This window comes from Prionailurus bengalensis, chromosome D1 (genome assembly GCF_016509475.1).
Source record: "Prionailurus bengalensis isolate Pbe53 chromosome D1, Fcat_Pben_1.1_paternal_pri, whole genome shotgun sequence".
Taxonomy (NCBI): domain Eukaryota; kingdom Metazoa; phylum Chordata; class Mammalia; order Carnivora; family Felidae; genus Prionailurus; species Prionailurus bengalensis.
In genome coordinates this window covers 10274200-10296378 of record NC_057346.1, presented here as the reverse complement: position 1 = coordinate 10296378, position 22179 = coordinate 10274200, and the positions used below count along the sequence as shown (strand labels likewise).

The 22179-nt window shown below is 41.0% G+C and overlaps 2 protein-coding genes across 3 annotated transcripts in view; both read right to left on the bottom strand.

Moving 5' to 3' along the window:
- Positions 1-368: 368 nt before the first annotated feature.
- On the bottom strand, positions 369-6580 carry PTS (6-pyruvoyltetrahydropterin synthase). The gene is made up of 6 exons (XM_043579339.1): positions 6436-6580; positions 4618-4697; positions 3400-3422; positions 2979-3035; positions 1000-1070; positions 369-806 (listed from the first exon to the last, which is right to left on the bottom strand). Exons 1-6 carry the CDS (start codon positions 6522-6524, stop codon positions 683-685), a joined length of 444 nt encoding a protein of 147 aa, XP_043435274.1. The 5' UTR covers positions 6525-6580; the 3' UTR covers positions 369-682.
- Positions 6581-10236: 3656 nt separating this feature from the next.
- Positions 10237-22179, bottom strand: part of BCO2 (beta-carotene oxygenase 2) — a 46204-nt gene continuing 34261 nt past the window's right edge. Inside the window, exons 9-12 of one of the 2 annotated variants that reach the window (XM_043579335.1) lie at positions 13703-13840; positions 12951-13133; positions 12027-12137; positions 10237-10505 (exon numbers count right to left, since the gene is read on the bottom strand). In XM_043579335.1, the coding sequence (XP_043435270.1) occupies positions 10392-10505; positions 12027-12137; positions 12951-13133; positions 13703-13840 (546 nt within the window). In that variant the 3' untranslated portion in view covers positions 10237-10391. The remainder of the gene's footprint in view (positions 10506-12026; positions 12138-12950; positions 13134-13702; positions 13841-22179) is intronic. The other variant, XM_043579337.1, reaches the window with a different exon arrangement.

Genomic DNA, 22179 nt, shown 5'->3' with positions numbered 1-22179 from the left:
TACATAATAAATAGTTTACTGATATTCCAATAAATGTTCAATGAATGTCCTGTTCCTCACTAGCAATTTATAGTTCAACAAGCTGTGCAAAACTGCCTTGAACAGTGTGCACTAAACCAGTATTTCCATCAATCCTTGTATATGCACTTACAATGCATCACCTAAAGTGATTGTATGCCTTATTTTTACTGAATAATCTTGTGCCCTTAGCACACCTGAGAAGTAATCAAGAAGTGTATGTTGTCTGTTTTCGGACTATGTGGCCACCTATATATATATTTTTTTTAAGTTTCACCTACTGTAAGTCTTATAAACATTTTTGCCATTCATATTTATACCAAGGAAAAAATGAATACTAAAAAATGAGATAATGGAAAAACAAAAATTGATTTATTTTGCTTTTAAATTCCACACCATAACATTTTACTGAAAATGAAGTGATTTTTAATCTATAGATAAAGGATTCTCTAAATGACGCTCAGAATGTCTTTAACAAATTTTGTTTTAAAATATATTTGAATACACAACAGGTCTTACACACAATGATTTCAATAAATTAGGCACTAGAACACAAGGTGAAGCTCTAGCAATTCTGTGATGACTTTTTAATAGCCCAAGAGGATAAAGACCTTTTTCAAATGTGGAAAGAAATTAATCTTTCTACAGTATGAACCCCTAAAAGCTACTCTCCTTTATAGACGACAACATTATTGTCAGTTTCATATACTTTTACTTTATAAAGAACTCCCATAGGAAGAAATTTCTGGAGGTTTTCCCAGATATATACAGCTACATTTTCTGTCGTGCTGTAGGAAAAAAAGGAAAGAAGATCAAAGGCAAATGAACAAAATTTCATGTTTGATATTTACAGAGAATAGAAATTCTGGATTTAAAAAATAATGCTAAAATAAAACTTCAGAACCACCTACCAGTCAGATAAAATGTTAACAGCAATTCTTCTTTCCTACTATTTACATAAGGCAAGATGGTCACACTCACCTTACAATATCTGCAAAGTATGGCACATCTAGATCCAGATTCTTATGATCAAGGGGCTTCATAATTGCCTCCTGTAGATAAAACAAAGGAAAAAGATCACTGGTTCCATTTATGACTCAAATTCCAAAGTGTTCTATCTTTGCCTCTAGAAGCCTTACCTTATCAGTTAGTCACTAACTCAGTGCTTGTAAGGACTCCATCTGTGTCTCACAAAATAAAGCTTAAAGTTGGAAAATGAAGCAAGGCCCAAATCTCCATAATGACTGCTTCTCCTCATTACTAAATGCAAAGATGTAAGAAATCAAAACGTACAGGAGAATTCACTGAAGCTTTCTTGTAACCAGCCATAGTGATTCAGAATTCATTTTAACACTTCGTGAATTGTCTAAAAATTACCAAAAATACTTCTCCATATAGTCTTAGCTTCAGCACAATGCCACAAGGTCATCAGGACAAGGATCCAATGAGTGTTAACATTTTATAAAGCCGACTGAGAGTGAAATTATGTAAGTAGTTCTAAATTTCTGCTATGAGGAGTAATTTAAGAATTATCTTGGACTCTTAGAGGAGGAAAAATATAAATATATAAAAACCGTTGCTTCCTAATGCTTATATATATTAACATAACGTTTTCCCTTGTTGGTGGCAAGAATAGCAATTGCCTTATTCTTTCTAACTTTTTACTTTTAGCTATTGTACAAAATGTAAGCATTTGTGAAACAATCTAATTTTCCAGTGGTATGGTTCCAAGAAGGGTACATTAATAATAACAGCAATCATTTTTTGAGCAAAACCAGAACCATATGAAAAAGAGTTAAGCCTTAAGCCAAATAGCCTTTAAAACAGATCAAATTAACGGCAGTTCCACATGGACATCAAGAAAATAAATACTGTTTCCTATTCAATTCCAGTGCGGGTCCCAACTTTCCCACTGAAGTTTCTTCCACAGGCCCCATCTAACTTTATTACATGCCATGATGAGTTACTTCTACTAAGGGGACTATGTGGTGTCCCTCGGGTACACAAAAGTGGCGAAGAGTACAGAGAACCTGTATTCCAGTATTTGGCCATCCGCATGCATGAGACGCCTCAAATTTCCCATACTGCTGTCTTGTATTGTACAACACTCTGTGTATATATTTTAAATCTCCAGTAAATGCAAAAACTCTGTCTTTATAGCTTTCTTAATGTACTCAGAACACACTGCTGTTTGTTCATTTGCTGAATCTCTTATTCATTTTATCCAACTGAAACTTACTGAGCACCTAGTATTCTTTGTCTCCTAGAAAAAGTCATGTTAGCATTCTCTGGGTAAAGGCTGTGTCTCACTCGTCTTTGTACTCTTGATGCTTAGTTCAAAGACTTATGCGGAGTAGGCAAACTTGCTGAATATATGAATGATAAGTAATATGGAAGAAATGATGATCATTAGTAGCATTTTTATAAGACAGATATCGGATTCCAGAACAAGAATAAGAAGCAGAGTTTAAGAGTGGAACTGAACAGACAGGTGACATGGTATAATAATAAAACCAAAGCTGGGTTGAAGGGAGTCCACTCCTAACTTTGTAAAAGACTAACCACACAACCTAAAGCAAGTTCGGCCTCTCTCAATCCAGGGAATGAAGAAGTTGGTTGAGATCATCTCTAAGGCTTCTGACACTGCAGGACTTCTATAATGATACAGTCAGCAAGTCCTTCATTGAACTCCTATTATGTGATCCCTATTAATTGGAGAAAATCAGGATATGGCAGCAGGGAATACAAGATGAGCATGTTACAGGTATTCCCATCACTGCAATTCAACTGTGACTTATTTCCTTTAAATCACCCAAACACCTTTAGAAAAATATGAGAGTAGTTCCTCCAACTACTCCTCCAATTCTGCTCACAAAGTCATGGAACCTCTGAAGATACTTAGGTGGGAAAGTAAAAACGGAGGCCATCAAATATACTTAGAGGACCCAACATGACATTACCTCCATGTACTCTTTGAGGTCGGTCATATTCATAACCATGCCTGTAACAGGATCAATCTGAAGAATAAACAAAGGTGAATATTAGTATAACATGCTTTTCATATTTAAACCTCTGCTAAGTTATTAAAGGCTGTACAATGTGCAGAAATCGCGCCCACATCTGCCTTCATCTGTGAGACAATCGCCAGGTGCTCCAGGTATCCATTTTATGGTACCACTGATCTTCTATCTGTCCACATATAGCAGATTAAAGATAACCCTTTGGGAGAGGAAAGGTCTGGAATGACAGCAGCTCACCATACACAAAGGCCAACAATGAAGCAATATTGATTTGAACAGAATTTTTCAACACAGAATCCATCATGTTGGCTGAGAAGGCCCAGCAATCTGCGCAAAGCACACAGATATTTTCAGCACGTACCTCTCCATGAACTGTCACCACAACTACGGGAAAGAAAACAGAATACCAAAAAAACACATGAATTTCAACAGATAACACCCAAGCACAAGTTAGCAACATAAATTAAGTATTAGATCTCTGCCCTACAAAACTATTTATATTTTCCCTAAGACGGCTGGTCTTTTAGTTAACATCTTTATTAATGAAAGCAAGACTCAACCAAGACAGAGAGGCTTAGCAGGAGCTTTGGCCAAAGCCAGAAAGGGTGTGAATTCTATTTACGAGGTTGATGCACTGGGTAAGAATGTCCACTAGGTAGGATGGAGATGCCGCTTGATCACTGCCTGTAAAAGCAGAGTATGTACAGAAAGAGGTCCGGCTACACATCGAGGTGGCCCAATGCTGGGCGGTACCTTTCTGAGCAAGCAAAACCACTAATGGGCCTAAAACTCTGATGCCTTTACTTACATAAACATATCCAGTTTACGGTAATGCTCTGTAAGTTAACGAAGCATTTGAAAAATGATGCTCAGAGTGTTTTACAATTTAATAACATATATTTTTTTTTCAGCTCTGTGCAAACGGCATTAGGTATTACGTGATAAGAGAGCAAACTAAGAATAACAAATATCATAGATCAAGAGGCAGTAACTAAACTAGAAAGTCTGATCTTCTGACACGTTTTCTAATCTTTTTACTCTACCATACTATATGCCATGATATGCAATGGCTTACATAGCTGTTTTTTGAGATACCGGCTTTATCTGAAAGAATCGCATCTCTCATACTTGTTTAGAGCATAAATTGTTTTCTTGGAACATTGCTGGCAAAGTTTTAGACCCAAGTTATTTTCCTGCCATACAGCAGGTTCCTAACCAATATCTCCCTTTTGTCTGTCATTATTTACTCAAAGAATACAGTGTAATTTTAACGTTAGCCTCAACAATACCCAATTAGGAGGAAACGTGGTGCCAAAAAAATCTCATTATGTACACTAAGGCCAAGGATAAAAAATATTATTTAAACCATTCATTATCTCTAACGCAGCAGATACAAGGTAAAATTTAAGACACATCCAACCAAGACAACAGATTTTTTTCATTCTGAACTTCCATGTAACTGCATATTCAAGGCTCAAGGTATTCATGCTTTGCCCATAAGGTTTCTGACTCGTTAGGACTATATTTGCTGATTACATCCTTATTGAAAGGGCTAAAATTTCATCACCTTTTCCCTCACCTTTATAATTGTGCCCATGGCCATTTGGATTGTTGCATTTCCCATACAGTTTCAAGTTTTCTTCGTTACTCAGACATTTGCTGAAAAAAAAAAAAAATCAACAAGTCACAAGTTCAGATACCTTCTCTGTTCCCTACATTATTTGCTCTAGCTTTTGAAAAGCTTCACAATTTATTATTACTTTAGCTCACCAAATGGAGAGTCATAATTCATTTTGATTTCATTATTCAGCTGTCAGGAACCAGTGTATGCCCCTTAATTAGGCTACTGTACCATATAAATTAGCATAAACAAAGTCCACACCCTCATTCTACAGCAAGATTCCAACTTATCTGCTCAAGGCCCTTCTATTTTTCAACTCCCCAAGCATTTACTGGGTACCTATTACATTCTAGGCATGGATTGAACGAAGCAAGGACATACAATGATAAAAGATGCCTGTCCTCAGGTGGTTTAAAACCTCATTTCTCCTTAAAAATAATTACGTGACCTACTGTGGCTCCTCTTTAACACCCTTGCATTATAACGCCTTACTTAACTACTGCCACAAACAACGTCACCAATCCATTGAGGGGTAGTCAGATTAGGTGAAACTTTAAAATTACAATACTCAGTTGTTCTTCCAGGCAGAAGACAATTTTCATTCTTAAATTTTTTCCAAGTTTATTTATTTTTGAGAGAGAGAGAGTGCACGCACAAGTGGGATAAGGGATAGAGAGAGGGGGAGACACAGAATCTGAAGCAGGCTCCAGGCTCTGAACTGTCCGCACAGAGCCGGACTGGGGACTGGAACCCCAACGGTGAGATCAAGACCTGAGCGGTAGGCTGATGCTTAACCCACTGAGCCACCCAGGGGCCCCCAGGAAACAATTTTCTTCATGAATTTTTACTCCACCTGTCCAATCGTCCATGCATCTTCAACGAGGCCTCCTATGTGAACGCCCTATTATACCACCCCTTCCTTTTTGAGACCCTCTTTGTTATTTTCCCCCATTCCCTCCTGCTCACCCACTGACATTTAGAATGCTACAGTTCACAAAGCTTTTGCACAAAATTCCCTCCCTATGTCCTCCACAAGATTGGCCAGATGGCGCGCTCGGGACAGAAGGCGAGGACGGGTGTTGATCGCTGCTGCCTAACACAACACCTGTCACCTGACACAAGACCTGACAAGCTGGCCAAATACCTGCCCAGTGAATGAACGGATGACCCTTGTTAGAAACGATCATCCTCGTTTCACAGACCGGGAAACGTTATGCTGAGAGCGGGACTTGCTAAGGAGAGGCAAAACGCGCCTCGACATCAACTCCTCGGTGCGTTCAAGCAGTCGTGAATGCTCTGGGTTCAAATCCCTGTCACGCTCCCTGTTCTCAGAGCTGCCTCACCAAAGGGATCGCCTGGGTTCACGACATCCGTGCTAAACAGTGGGTAAACTTGCGTTGTCGTAGCTGTACTGGTTACGTGGCTAGCGCTCCTGGCACCTCGGAGCAGCTCACTTTTACGGAATGTTCACCACGTGCCTGGCACTGTGTCACCTGAGCACTGTGTCACTGCTCCGACTGTCGCAGCAACCCCTCGCGCTCTACTGGGGTATGTGAGGAACCCCGAAGTTGCTCCAAGACTCGAAGCCAGCGAGGAAGCCTCCGCGGTCCGCGCCGCGTGCCACCGCGCCCACGGCCTCCTCCGCTGGACTCCAGCTGCCACCGTCACGCGGTCGCCAGGGAAGCAGGGGGCGCGCCTCGGTTCGCACACCTGCGCTCCCGCGCCCGAGCCCCGCCCCCCTGCGTGGGCACTGTGGGCACTGTGGGCACACCCCACCTGTGGAGCCGGTGGGTCGCGCTGAAGGAGACGAGGCGGGACAGTCGCGCCCAGCGGCGACCGCCCACGCCCGCGCCAGCCGCGCTCATCGCCTTGCCTCCCGGTTCGGTTCGCCGCGGGGCGGGGATAGGCCGAGCGTTCCGCGGCTGCGCAGTGCGGCCGGCGCCCTGGGACGCGCTTTCGGCTCCGCGCTGCGGCTGGCTCCCTCTGCTGGCCCGGAGGCAGTAAAGCGTCCCGTCCTGTCAGTCTCTTGGACAGCAAGAGCAGGGATAAGGTAGGTAAACCTACCAGCAGTCAGAAAACGTGGGTGAGGTCTCAGTGTCTTTCGTTCCAAGGTCTGCTCAGCCTCAGGCCACTTCGGGCCGTGAGGGTCAGCCTGGCCACACTGCATACTGGAAGGACCTCTGTGACATGCTCCTCCCACTCACTTCTAGAAAGCCCTGGCTATAATAACCTCCCCTGGCTGGTTACTCAGAGGTGGGCCTCAAGGCCAACCTACTTACAGCCTAAAGGGAGTGGGAATTTCAGGGCACATGTAGGAGAACTTGACTTTCATAAATGACATTACCTTTGGATTGTTTGTAAAGATTCTTCTTACTAAGGGAAATTCTCAAGCTTTCCTTACCATCCACACACATGCATAAAACCATTTATCACAGTGTGAACACATGCAGTCATGAACACACACATTAGCAATTCTCTGTTCTATGTTGACACTTCCGGAGTAAATGGATCATGTTTCCCCACATCTACTTATAAGGAGTATCCACACTACTTAACAGTTCCCAGTATTATGTCACCTCTTGCTTCCATTCATTCCTTTGCTAAATATTTATCGAATATCTAACCATGTGGGTGGCAGTGTTCCAGGAAGGATAGATTAAATCATGAGAGTAACAGGCATACAGGCCCCAAATCGTGATTTCTTTCAAATGTCTCCTGCCTCCAGCTCCATACTCTTGTTCTGCATTATCATGTAGCCAAACATTTTTAGCATGTTTTCAAATATTTTTATTATATCCCCCAGTGGGCTGTAAAAATGTCAAAGAATAAACTTCAGATATTTCTGAGATAAACACTCTAGTCCAGTCCTCTCATGGATAAGAAAGCATGGGCCCAGGGGCACCTGGGGGGCTCAGTCAGTTAAGTGTCCGACTTCAGCTCAGGTAATGATCTTGCAGTTCACAAGTTAAAGCCCCACATCAGGCTCTGTGCTGACAGCTCAGAGCCTGCAACCTGCTTCAGATTCTGTGTCTCCCTCTCTCTCCCCCTCCCCTGCTGCTTTCTCTCTCTCAAAAATAAACATTAAAAAAATTAAAGAAAGCATAGGCCCATATAAGTGAATTACTCATACAAGATCACTTAAAATAAAACGGTACTTGCCAGGCATTGACCATATGGGAGATAAGCAGTCTAATTAATGGTCAATGGTCACACAAATGCTTGACTCTTTCTGAATGAAGTCTTAGGAATCAAAATACAAAGCAAAAGGAATTTCTGAGAAATTGCTGTACTCAATTACTTAAATAAAATATGGCATTGCATTTGCAGAGCCTTTGCTCTACATTTTTAAATTAAGGGTATTCACCAAATTCACCCTCAGTGATCCTGTTATGGGTTGAATCATGTCCCCCCAAAACTAGTGTGTTGAGCCTCAGAACATGACTTTATGTGGAAATGGGTCTTTGCAGATATAATTAGTTAAAACAAAGTCACTAGGCTGGGTTCTAGTCCCTTTCCCCTCCCATATGCGCCTCATACTCCTCTCCTTGAGTCTCCACCCTGGTGAGTGAGGAGTTGGGCTTAGGGAGAGGAAGAGGCCCTAACTAGGCTTTCAGCCTTAGTCATCTGGTCACTCAATTTTATCAGAGTGATATATTTAAATAGATAGATAGATAGATAGATAGATAGATAGATAGATAGATATAGGCATATTATAGAATGTCACTGTGGAGCGCCTGGGTGGCTCAGTAGGTTGAGCATCTAAGTCAGGCTCTGTGCAGATGGTGCAGAGCCTGCTTGGGATTCTCTCTCTCCTTCTCCCTGCCTCTCCCCACCTTTCAAAATAGTCACTTAAAAAATTTTTTTTCAACGTTTTTTATTTTTGGGACAGAGAGAGACAGAGCATGAACGGGGGAAGGGCAGAGAGAGAGGGAGACACAGAATCGGAAACAGGCTCCAGGCTCCGAGCCATCAGCCCAGAGCCCGACGCGGGGCTCGAACTCACGGACCGCGAGATCGTGACCTGGCTGATGTCGGACGCTTAACCGACTGCGCCACCCAGGTGCCCCCAAAATAGTCATTTTAAAAAATAAACAAATAAAATGTCATTCATTCCTTTTTGTCTTCTTCTTCAAGGACCTCATAGATGACAGAGCCACGGCAGAATTCAGGCATCCTTGGGTCAAAATCTTATGATTGTACTGATAACCTTTATATGCTTGAACTTCACACCCTGTGATTAGGATGGAGTAAAGATTTATAGAGGAAAGACATTATCAGATTGGCATACTTCCCAGATGTCATCTGGAGTCTCATCCACCCTTTAGATCCAGATAAGATCTAAAACAATCCTCCTGTCTTTGAGGACTTCTGTGAAATATCAGGGGATTTATGTTCTCTTATGCTTACCTCAGCCTCGAAGCCTCCACATCTCTGTGAGTTGGTCAGCCATCTTCTTGCCATTCTGGTACCTGCTGCTTTTACTCTGTGCTTCATCAACCCAGACACAAAACTGAGACCTTTCCCTTTACTGCCACAATGTAAACCTTTACAGGTGGCATTTTTGTGCCTGCGGGAACACTTCACTACAGAGGACAGGGTTTGTGATGTTGGCTGTAACTCCTGAGGAAAACTGGGAAAAAACTGACTCTGCAGTGAGCTCACGGTTGTCCCAAACTACAAGTCAAGGAGGGTTCTCCGGCAGCATTCAACATGCAGAGGGAGCACTGAAAGTTTAACTGGTCCTGGTTTGGAGTTAAGTGGAGGGAGGAGGTATAACTGAAGGGAAAGGCAAGAAAGGATCTCGAAGGCGTTGGCAAGAGTGTGGTTTATGTGACAGACATAGGAGGCTTCGGGCTGTCAGGGTTTAGACACATGGAGATTAGATGGCCTCTAGTGCCACCTGTTGCCCAACCAAATGAAGAACTACCCACTCTTCAATTTCTGGAGATGAGAAGAAATGGCTGATCTTAGTGACGTCCCTCAAAACAACACCCTCCCATGGCTGAGCTGGGGGTGGGGTGGAAGGTGGCAGTCGGTGGCTCAACTGCTGTGGCGTCCGTGGACAGTGGAGAAACAGGTGCTTTGGAAGAAAGCCTCCAAGCATGACGTAGCTGGCTTCCTGTCCTCTGTAAGCTCCTTAGAGCCCACGCTAACAGGCAGGCTGTGATGGAAAAAAACAAGGTGCTTTTTAGAGCTATACTCGTATTTTACAATCTGTGATTATTTGTATTTTTTCTCCCAAGTGTAAGGACCTCTGTCACCACTCTGTCTGATGGTGGTGATGACCCAGCTCTTTTTCTTTCATGTAGTCTTATTACCTAGAGAAAGATGTATCTAGTAAATATAAATTTAAAACTCTCTTCAAAAGGTTGTATCAACACTTGCTTCACGTTTTGAAGGAAGAGCCCTAAGAAAATATAAAACCGTGATTATCTCAAGAATTCTGTTTTGTTTTGTTTTTTTTAAAGTTTATTTATTTTGAGAGAGACAGAGAGCTGGGGAGGGGCTGTGGGGGGAGAGAATCCCATGCAGCCTCCACACTCACCACAGAGGCAAAATAAAGAGTCGGACACTCAATTGAGCCACCCAGGCACCCCAAGAATTTGTTTTTTAATAGAAATTTTACAACCAGATCTCTACAGTTTGGAAGGTAAGGTGCCTTTTTTGCTCTCTTTTTTTGTACAGAGAATGTTCATTGTAAACTTAGTTTCTAGGCCTTGTGAGTTGTTCCATCAGATGGTGACAAAGGTGCCATGGAACCCATAAGGCATTTGCACAGGCACTTCGGCTCGGCCCAGTTCTTCAAAGTTCTTGGCGTCCAAGACTAGTAGAAAATTGTTTTCATTCTAGAAAAGGAAAAACAATACTGGAAATTCTTTTCTTTTTTAATTTTTTAATGTTTTAATTATTTTCGAAGAAGAGAGACACAGAGCATGAGTGGGGGAAGAGCGGAGAGAGAGGGAGACACAGAATTCGAAGCAGGCTCCAGGCTCTGAGCTGTCAGCACACAGCCTGATGCGGGGCTTGAACTCACGAACTGTGAGATCGTGACCTGAGTTGAAGTCGGATGCTTAACCAACTGAGCCACCCAGGCACCCCAGAAATTCTTTTGATCACGTCTTATGCATCTTCCTATCTATCCTCAGCACCTAGCACAGTGCCTTGGCTATCCATTCACTGAATGTTTGCGGAATTGCTGAACCAGCCTGAAAAGGAAATTATGGCAGAAGAAGTTCAGGCCCAGAGTGAAGAAATTAGGTTGTTTATGTCAATTACTTTCACAGAATCTCTCTGACTTTAAGGATCTTTTTACCTGGGCCTCACTGAAGGGATACAGAAATTTTTTTCTTCCAAATTTTCTAAGTTCTATGCCTCCAGTTACTTCGGAACTGTACAAATAACTTTGTCAGCATTACAAGGCTGACTGATACTTGCCCTGGTGTAATTGCAGGAGTGGCAAGTACATGAAATGAGGACAAAGTCCTCTGAAGCCTGTGGCAGATGTTAGTAACTGATCCCAGCACTCTCCTCGTCAAACCCTTAAAAAGTCTCAGAATCCTACACCCCAGGCAGCCACTAATAACTGATCAAAGCTTGTACTCAAAGTGAACCTATCTGCCATAAGACTGCCTTACACAAGAAGTTATGACATCAACATTGTTGAGAACTAGGGCTCACCACATTACACTTTTGGAGCAATGAAACTGGCAGCACGGATGGTGGCATGAACATCCGACTAGACGTCAGAAGACTGAGATTTAAACACTGGCTTTACCACTGTGAGATCTGACGCAAGCTCCTGCAACTTATCTAACTTACAAATTCCATGTGTGTAAAATGGTATGCAAAAAAGGTCTTCTTTTTTTTTTTAATTTAAATTCAAGTTAGTTAACATACAGCGTAGTCTTGGTTTCAGGAATAGAACCCGGGGTTCATCTCTTACATATGATGCCCAGTGCTCATCCTGAAAAGTGCCCTCCTTAATGCTCATCACCCATTTTACCCATATCCTACCCACCTCCCCTCCAGCAACGCTCAGTTTGTTCTCTATATTTAAGATTCTCTTATGGTTTGCCTCCCTCTCTGTTTCAACAAAGCTCTTCTGATGAGTAAATAAGATGATGTGTGTTAAAATTCTTTGTAAATGAATATGCAAAATGTAAATTATGATGACTATATAAATAGAACTTTAAAATAATAATAAAGCACGATTGTGATAAAAGGGTATGTACATAGGAGGAGAGGAAGAAAAGGGAGAAAGTACTGTATTGGAATCAGAATAAACTACTGACAGCATCACTGAATACAATCCTCAAAAGGCTCAGTGCCACTTCTCTTTCTGAATAGTGATGGGGAGATACATTTACCTGCTTGGGGGTGATCACCACAGAGAGAATAACCCCACCATCTTCTTCACTGCTTCCTGGTGCAGGAACAAACACAGGTTCCGAGGGGTAGAAGCCATCTTCTCTCCAAATCTGTAAGACCCCCCCCCCAAAAAAAAGTATTTGATAGAAGGCTAGTTATGAGCAAGAAGCCTTCAACAGCTTTTCTCACTCCCAGCATGCACCTGGCTGTCAGTACACTATCCATTCAGTAAAAGAATCAGACTCACCAGCTGAATAGAGGGGGGCAGGTGGCTTGCAGCTACAGGCTCCATCATCATCAGACACAATCTGTGCAGTTATAATTTCCCATCGACCTGAACTATGTGTCCCAATAACCTAAACCCCATGATTTCTCTAAAAATAACATCCAACAGAGACTTGTTTTTCTGGGCTTGGGATTCATGTAAGATTCCCCAGAGGGAATATACCCCTAGCCTAGGTGATTCTGTGGTTCTCAAACTGAATAAAAGTAAATGGTTGAGTGGCTTAAATATTAAAGAAGCTCAAGAGGTGCCTGGGTGGCTCATTTGGTTAAGCGTCCGACTCTTCATTTCAGCTCAGGTCATGATCTCACAGTTGGTGAGATCCAGCCCTGCAGCGGGCTCTGCCCTGACAGCTTGGCACCTGCTTGGGGTTCTCTCTCTACCTCTCCCCAACGCATGCAAGCACTCTCACTCACTCTCTCTCTCATTCTCTTTCTGTCTCTCAAAATAAATAAATAAAACATTAAAAAGAAAAACCTTTAAAAAAAAGTCACTCCTTCCTTTAAAAAAAGACAAAGAAATTCAAGAGCTACTTTAACAAAACAGAAACTAATTCAAAAAAGTGGTCTTTTAAGGGTGCCCTTTAAAAGGGCAAAAGTGGTCTTTTAAGAGTTCAGAAAGGGAAAAAGATTTTCATTACCGTCAGTGTTTTGTTTACCACATCCACCTTGATCAGAGAATCCCCCACCAAATGCCGAAAGCCACAGCCATAGAAGAAACGATACTTTCTGCCACTGAATTGGCCATAGTTGATCTGGGGAAATTCAATACCTCCTTCATCCTCTAGGCCTTCAGGATGTAGATTTTCATAGGAGCACCAAATCTAAAAGAGATCCCAAAAGGATTTGCAGTGATTGCTTACTTTCTCACCTATTTTATGCAGTATAGGTCAGTGAGGGGGCTAAGAGTTTGCAACAGGGCTTGGAAACTGAGACTCTAGGTCATCTTTTCCATTATTCCTCTTTCCATCACGTGTATGAATACGTGAAAGATCATCGGGTTTTGTGACGAAGCTGTCAAATGGCATACAGGGTGGCAGTGACCTTCTTATTCTACCAAAGCTAAGATATTAATAGCTACACAACGACATGCTGTGGTAAGCACAAGCTTTCCAGAAGGTGGAGATGATCAATACCAATCTAATACTTAGCTGTTCCACAACCATTAGAAGATTGACATATCTGTTTCAAAACACAAAAAGGATAGGTAAACACAGCGCTCACTCCCACTCAGAATCCTGCAGCCCTTGTGCAAGCGACTGTCATGACCTTACCCTGCTAGGCTGAATGATATCAGACTTATTGGGCAACAAAGATTGAGGGAAACAGCCAATGAATAGAGTACCATGATTAAAATTCAAAGTCTTAAGTCTAGTGTCCTTTGAAAGCATACCTTTCCATCAGCCTGTCTCACAGCACTGGCTGAAGAATAAGACAATGGGCTGAGGTTCTGTCCCTCGGGGTCATTCAAACTGACATGCAAGGGCAAAACAAACCTTCGAGGGAAAGATCTGCCTACTGAATTATAGACCTGTTCAGGAAAAAGAAAGAGATGAGAAAATGTCATTCATAGGATAACAGCATGTCCCAGTAATTTATATCCAGTCAAACATTCCTAAGTAATTGCATAAACGATCATTTTCATTCATTCATTTATTCCACAAACATCTGTTGAGTACCTCTAGGCAAAGCACTATTTTAGACACTGGGGATGCAACAGTGAACAGAGTCTCTGGACCTCAAGGAACTCACACTCTAGTGGGAAAAGAATGATAATAAGAATTAAAATGTATGTTATTGGATTAGTGTCAAATACACAAATGAGGTCTTGATAGTGATAACTGCCATTAAGAAACATCCTGCAGGGTGAGAGACTAGAGAGTAACAGGGGTGCTTCCTTTTTCATGTCTGGTCAGAATAGGCCTCTGCATATTAAAGCATTAACTTAGTAGGCCTAGGTTGCTCAAAGCTGGCACATTCTCAAGAAAGGTCCATTTTCATGGCTGGTCCTTAGCTGGCACCTGAGAACTGAGCTGTGGGAATATTATGTCTGACAAGACTGGGTTCGCATTCCTGAGGTCTTGAGCCACACTGCACTACTTTACCCAGACAGTTTATGCAAACAATGCAATTTATAATGAACATTTGCTTCCCTGTGGGCATACGGAGCTTTGCTTAACTGAGGTTGGGTAGGGGCTATATGCCTATGTGCTGATACCCAACAAAAACTCTTGATGATCAATCTGGGGGAGCTTCCCTGGCATGCAACATTCCATACATGTTGTCACAAGTTGCTAGAGGAATCAGGTGTGTCCTGGGTGACTCCACTGGGAGAAGACTTGGAAGTGTGCACCTGGTGGTCTCCTCCAGTCTTCATCCCACGCACCTTTCCATTTGCTGACTTTTCTGAGATCTGTGAGCCCTCCTACTGAATCACCAAACCAAGAGTGAGGATCCCCAACAAAACCTCCTTGCAGAGATCATGTTGAAGCAGGAGGCCCTAGCAAAATAAGTATATTTTTTCTGACAATAAGAGTGCTTTAAGCACATTTTCCTTTCTTGAAATACTGTAAGAGGGGCACCTGGGTGGTTCAGTCGGTTAAGGGTCTGACTCTTGGTTTTGGCTCAGGTCATGATCTCACTATTCATGGATTTGAGCCCTGTGTTGGGCTCTGTCCTGTCAACAAAGGGCCTTCTTGGGATTCTCTCTCTCTCTCTCTCTCTCTCTCTCTCTCTCTCTCTCTAAAAAATAATCAAATGCAAAAAGAAAAACAAAAAAAAAACTACTGTAAGATGGAGAAGAAAATGTGCTATTTCCCCTCATATACCTGGATCCACATTATCTCCATCTCACACAGAAATGTTTTTACTGAAAAAAGATTCAGTGCTATTTTTAAGCTTCATACAGAGTTAGATTTTTTTAAGAGTTAGATGTTTTAAGTTACTTTTAAATTTATGTAAACATTTTTTTTCCTTCAGCAAAGCCATAGCTGAACAAAAAGACACTTCCAATAATGGTGGCTTATTATTAAAAGAGTAAAGTGGACCAACTATCCCACTGAAAACAGTTTAAAGACGCTAGACAAAATGCTTAGAATAGGTGTTTGAACTCAGGAAACAACAGATGTTGGTGAGGATGTGGAGAAATGGGAACTCTCTTGCACTGCTGATGGGAATGCAAACTGGTTCAGCTGCTCTGGAAAAGAGTGTGAAGGTTCCTCAAAAAATTAAAAATAGAATTGCCCTACGACCCAGCAACAGCACTACTAGGAATTTATGCAAAGGATACAGGGGTGCTAATTCATAGGGGCGCAAGTACCCCAATGTTTATAGCAGCACTTTCAACAATAGCCAAATTAGGGAAAGAGCTCAAATGTTCATCAACTGACAAATGGATAAAGAAGATGTGGTTTATATATACAATGGAATACTACTCGGCAATGAGAAAGAATGAAACCTTGCCATTTGCAACAACATGGATGGAACTGGAGGGTATTACGGTAAGTGAAATAAATCAGTCAGAAAAAGACAGATATCATGTTTTCACTCATATGTGGAACTTAAGAAACTTAACAGAAGACCATGGGGGAAAGGAAGGGGAAAAAAAAAGTTACAGAGAGGGAGGCAAACCATAAGAGAGTCTTAAATACAGAGAACAAACTGAGGGCTGATGGGAGGGTCGGTGGGGAGGGGAAAATGGGTAATGGGCATTGAGGAGGGCACTTGTTGGGATGAGCACTGGGTGTTGTATGTAAGCAATGAATCATGGGAATCTACTCCTGAAGCCAAGAGCATACTGTATATGCTGTATTTTAGCTAACTTGACAATAAATTATGTTTAAAAAATGCTTTATAATCCCCCCCCAAATAAAAATAAAATAAAATATCTTTTTGAAGGCACTGGTGAGCTAAAAAGGCAGTGATGAACAACAGGGCAGAGATTTGGAGGGAGACGGAAACCTAGAGGTAAACAAGATACAGGGGCGGCGGGGCAACTTGTCCCCTAAGGATATCAACTGCTTCTAGAAAAAGGCAGCTGAAAGGCTGAGAAAATAAAATAACTTTTTATTAAACTTTTTTTTATCTTGAGATCATTGCAGATTCACATGAAATAATACAGAAAAATAAACAATTGATTAAAAAATGGGCAAAAAACTAAAATAACATTTTGCCAAAAATATACAAATGGCCAATAAGTACATGAAAAGATGCTCAGCATCATTCATTAGTCATTAGGGAAATGCAAATCAAAATTACAATGAGATATTACTTTATACCCACTAGGGTGGTTATTATAAAAAAAAAATCGAAACAAGAAATTAACAAGTGCTTTGAAAAAGTGAAGGAATCGGACCCCTGTGCATCCCCGGTGGGAATGTTAAATGGTGCAGCTGTTGTAGAAAACATTCTGGCGGTTCTTCAGTTAGTGATACAATTATCACAGGATCCAGCAATTCTATTTCTAGTTATATACAAAAAGAATTTAAAACAGGGACTCAAATGTATACTTGTGTGCCAATGTTCATAACAGCACTATTCACAATAGCCAAAAGGTGAAAACAACCCAAATGTTCCCCAACAAATGAACAGATAAACAAAATGCAGTACAGACATACAAGGATATTTAACCTTTAACAGGAATAAGATTCTGATACATGTTACAACATGGATGACCCTCAAAAAGCTTATGCTAAATAAAATAAGCCAAACACAAAAAAATAAATCTTGTCTGATTCCACTTATTTGAGGTACCTAGAATAGGCAAATGCATAGAAACAGAAAGCAGAATATCTGCTACCAAAGGCTGGAGAGAGAGGATAATAGGGACCTGTTATTTAATGGGTAGAGTTTCCAATTGGAATGATAAAAAGTGTGGAAATGGGCAGTGATTATGGTTGCACAACACTGTTAATGTACTTAATGCTGCTGAACTGAATACCTAAAGATGGTTAAAATGTAAGTTTTATGTTATGTATATTTTATCACATAAAAAACAAAATAATACAGAGAGATCATATGTATCCTTCATCCAGTTTCACCAATGACAGTGTCTTGCATAACTGCAGTACAATATCACAACTGGAAAATTTACACTGATATAATCCACCAACTTTTTTCAGATTTCACCAGCTTAACATGCACTTGTGTGTGTGTGTGTGTGTGTGTCTGTGTATTTAGTTCCATGCAGTTTTCTCATGTGTAAATTCATGTGATCACCACCACACTCAAGATATAAAATCACCACAAGGATCCTTCATGCTACCTTTTTATAAATATATGGCTACACCAACTCCCCTAACACTTGACCCCAGTGAATAGATTTTGATATTTTCAAGGAATTAAAGGGATAAAAGCTGGAGTTCAAGGACTGCCAAAAAGGAGAAGCCCTGATAGACCCCCAGCTCTTTGGATCAAAACCCCTTCGTTCAGCACCTAGGAGTAAGAATGAACAAGAAGTAGTCCAGCTCTTTCAGGAACTGTACGCTGCTTCAAAATATCCCAAGCCCTAGAACTAGATTAAGAATATCTGGAATTGGGGTGCCTGGGTGGCTCAGTCAGTTGAGCGTCCGACTTCAGCTTAGGTCATGATCTCACAGTTTGTGAGTTCGAGCCCCTCATCAGGCTCTGTGCTGACTGCTTGCTTGCTCAGAGCCTGGAGCCTGCTTCAGATTCTGTGTCTCCTTCTCTCTCTGCCGCTCCCCCGCTCACGCTTTGTCTCACTCTGTTTCTCAAAAATAAATCAATGTAAAAAAAAAAAAAAAAAGAATATCTGGAATTGATCATGTACCCAAGCAATCAGCCAAAAGTAAATAAAATTTTCTCTGGAGGAACGTAGTATCAGCCTGGGTCTCAAAATATCTCTACAATTTTTCAAACACAATATTCTGTATACAATAAAAATTAGCCAGTACATGAGAAGACAAGAGCATGTTTCAAAAAACAAAACAAAACAAGATAACAAGAGAACCAGAGCCACAAGGGATCCAGATAATAGAAACTACCAGACTCTAAGTTTCTGAATATGGTGGAGGAAATTCTTTTAAACTGAGAATTGTAGCAGAGAACTAGAAATTATAAAAGAGAACCAAATTAAAATTCAAGTACTGAAAAATGCAATGAGTTTAAGAACTTAGTGGCAAGGTTTAACAGCAGAATAGACACTGTTGAAGAAAAAATTAACTGTAAGACAGGTAAGAAGAAAATATCCCAAACAAGATGCTTATTAGAGAGACACAAGAATGGTAAATACTAAATAGAACATAAGTAACAGATAAAGTGAAAAGGAGTAACACACATGTACTTCAATCCCAGAGAGAAGGGAGAGAAAGGATTTACCAGATGCAATATTTGAAGAAATAGGTGACATTTTTCAAAACTAATGAAAGACATCAAACCATAGATTCAGCTATCCCTAAAAAACACCAAAGTAAAATAAATAAAAAGAAAACCATACTGAGAGCTATCCTAGGACTAACTACAGAAAATCAAAGAGAAGATTTTAAAATCAGTCAGAGATGGGGTGCCTGGGTGGCTCAGTCGGTTAAGCATCCAACTTCAGCTCAGGTCATGATCTCACAGTTCATGAGTTTGAGCCCCACACTGGCTCTCTGCTGTCACGGCTTCCCTTCAGGTCCTCTGCCTCCCTCTCTCTCTGCCCCTTCCTTGCCCACTGTCTCTCTCCCTCCCCCCTCCTCTCTCTCTCTCTCTCTCTCTCTCTCTCTCTCTCTCTCAATCTCTCTAAAATAAAAGCATTTAAAAAAGTTTTCTTTTAAATCACAGGAGAGGAAAAAATAGCAACTTCAAAGGAGCAAGGCTTAGATTGACTACTGATTTATCAACAGAAATCAGAATACAACCAAACATCTTTAAAGTATTAAAAAAAATAACAACCTAGGGGCGCCTGGGTGGCGCAGTCGGTTAAGCGTCCGACTTCAGCCAGGTCACGATCTCGCGGTCCGGGAGTTCGAGCCCCGCGTCAGGCTCTGGGCTGATGGCTCGGAGCCTGGAGCCTATTTCCGATTCTGTGTTTCCCTCTCTCTCTGCCCCTCCCCCGTTCATGCTCTGTCTCTCTCTGTCCCCAAAATAAATAAACGTTGAAAAAAAAATTTTTTAAAAATAACAACCTAGAACTCTTTATCTAATGAAAACATTCTTCAAGAAAGAAGGTAAAATAAAAACATTTTTCTGAGAAGCAAAAACAGATTTCACCACGAGCATATCTGAACTAAAGGAAATACCAAAAGATACTCTTCTGTTAGAAAGAAAATGATTCCACATGGAAGCCTCAGACTGGGAGGAATTAAAAGCAATTGAAAGGTACAGATGTGGGTACATGGGTGGTATGGAGAACTATGATTACATAAAGCAATAATAATAATGTCTTACAGGGTTTCATATAGAAAGAAAAGTAAAATATACAACAACAGTAGTGTATAAATCAGGAGAAGAGTAAATAGAGTTAATGTGTTCCAGAGTTCTTGCACTGTCTGCAAGGAATTAAAGAACCAATTTATAATATATTGTGTTAAATCAAGGCTGCATATTATAATCTCTAAAATAACCACCAGGGACGCATGGGGGGCTCAGTTGGTTAAGCTTCTGACTTCAGCTAAGGTCATGACCTCACGGTTCGTGGGTTCGAGGCCTGTGTCAGGTTCTGTGCTGACAGCTCAGAGCCTGGAGCCTGTTTCAGATTCTGTGTCTCCCTCACTCTGCCCCTCCCCCACTCATGCTCTGTCTTTCCCTCTCCCTCTCCCTCTCTCTCTCTCTCTCTCTCTCTCTCTCTCAAATAAATAAACATTAAAAAATAAAAAATAGGGGCACCTGGGTGGCTGAGTTGGTTGAGCGTCCGACTTCGGCTCATGTCATGATCTCGCAGTCTGTGAGTTCGAGCCCCATGTCGGGCTCTGTGCTGAGGGCTCAGAGCCTGGAGCCTGCTTCAGATTCTGTGTCTCCCTCTCTCTGACCCTCCCCCGTTCGTGCTCTCTCTCTCTCTCTGTGAAAAATAAATAAACTTAAAAAAAATAATAAGTTGGGGCGCCTGGATGGCTCAGTCAATTGAGCGTCCAGCTTCAGCTCAGGTCATGATCTCACAGTTTGTGAGTTCGAGCCCTGCGTCTGACTCTGTGCTGACAGCTTAGAGCCTGGAGCCTGTTTTGGATTCTGTGACTCCCTCTCTCTCTGCTCCTCCCCTGATCATGCTCTGTCTCTCTCTCTCTTTCTCTCTCAAAAATAAATGAACATTAGAAAAATTTTTTTAAAAAGAAAAAAGAACTAAAATAAAATAACCACTAAAAAAATATTTAATTACCAAGCTAATGGGCAGGAGGGGGAATGAGGTTTGGGGAGGGGAGATGGAAATCAAATAATAAAATACACTCAACCAATCCAGGGAAGGCAAGAAAGGAGAGAGAGAAAGAAACAATGACACAAATAGGAAGTGAACAGTAAGATGGGATTTTTTTTTATTAAAAAAAATTTTTTTTTAACATTTATTCATTTTTGAGAGCTAGAGAGAAACAGAGCATGAGTGGAGGAGAGTCAGAGAGAGGGAGACACAGAATCCCAAGCAGGCTCCAGGCTCCGTGCTGTCAGCACAGAGCCTGATGAAGGGCTCAAACCTACATATCATGAGATCACAACCTGAGTCAAAGTCAGACACTCAACCAACTGAGCCACCCTGGCGCCCCAAGATGGGATTTTTAAACTTCAATATATTGGTGACTGTTCCAACTAAATGCTCAATTAAAAGTCAAGAATTAGTGGGGCGCCTGGGTGGTGCAGTCGGTTAAGCGTCCGACTTCAGCCAGGTCACGATCTCGCGGTCCGTGAGTTCCAGCCCCGCGTCGGGCTCTGGGCTGATGGCTCAGAGCCTGGAGCCTGATTCCGATTCTGTGTCTCCCTCTCTCTCTGCCCCTCCCCCGTTCATGCTCTGTCTCTCTCTGTCCCAAAAATAAATAAACGTTGAAAAAAAAATTTTTTTTTAAATAAAAAAAAAAAAGTCAAGAATTAGCATAATGGATTTTTAAAATATATGCTGCTTACAAGGTACACATTCATAAAGATGAAAAGTGTAAGAATGGAAAAGTTACAGCATGCAAACATTAAACAAAAAAGTAGACTTTAAGGCAAAAAACATTACTCAGAGATAAATGTTCAATAAAATCATCAAAGTAAAACAATTCTAAATTTGTATGTACATAATAACAGAGCACCAAAATATATAAACTAAAAATTAACATAACTATAGGAGCACCAGTCTGGCTTAGTTGATAAGAGCATGTGACTCTTGATCTTGCGGTCAGGAGTTTGAGCCCCACATTGAGGGCAGAGTTTACTTTAAAAAAATAAAAAATAAAATAAAATTAACATAACTATAAAAAGAAACAGAAAAATCTGTATTCCAAGTAAGAGATTTTAATATGCCTCTCATGTAATATCATAATGTCATGTAATAGAGATCAATAAAAACAGATACGATTTGGATAGTATAAACAAATATGACCTAATTGACATATGTAAAACACTACATTCAAAATTCAGAATATACATTATTTTAAATACATATGAAGCACTTAAAAAATGATCTAACGCTGGACCATAAAGCAAATCTCAATATCATACAGTAAAATTAAGCTGGAAATCAATGGTAGAAAAATTTCTATATATTTGAAATTTTAAAAACACATTTCAAAAACAAATCTCAATGAGAGAAAATTCGTTAACTGAGAAGTAATAAAAATAAAACATATAAAAATTTGTTGGATGCAGCTAAAACTCTGCTAGAGTGACATTTATCATCACAAAGATATATGTTGCGGGCAAAAGGATGAAAAATAACAAACTAACCACATCCTTAGTTACAAAGAG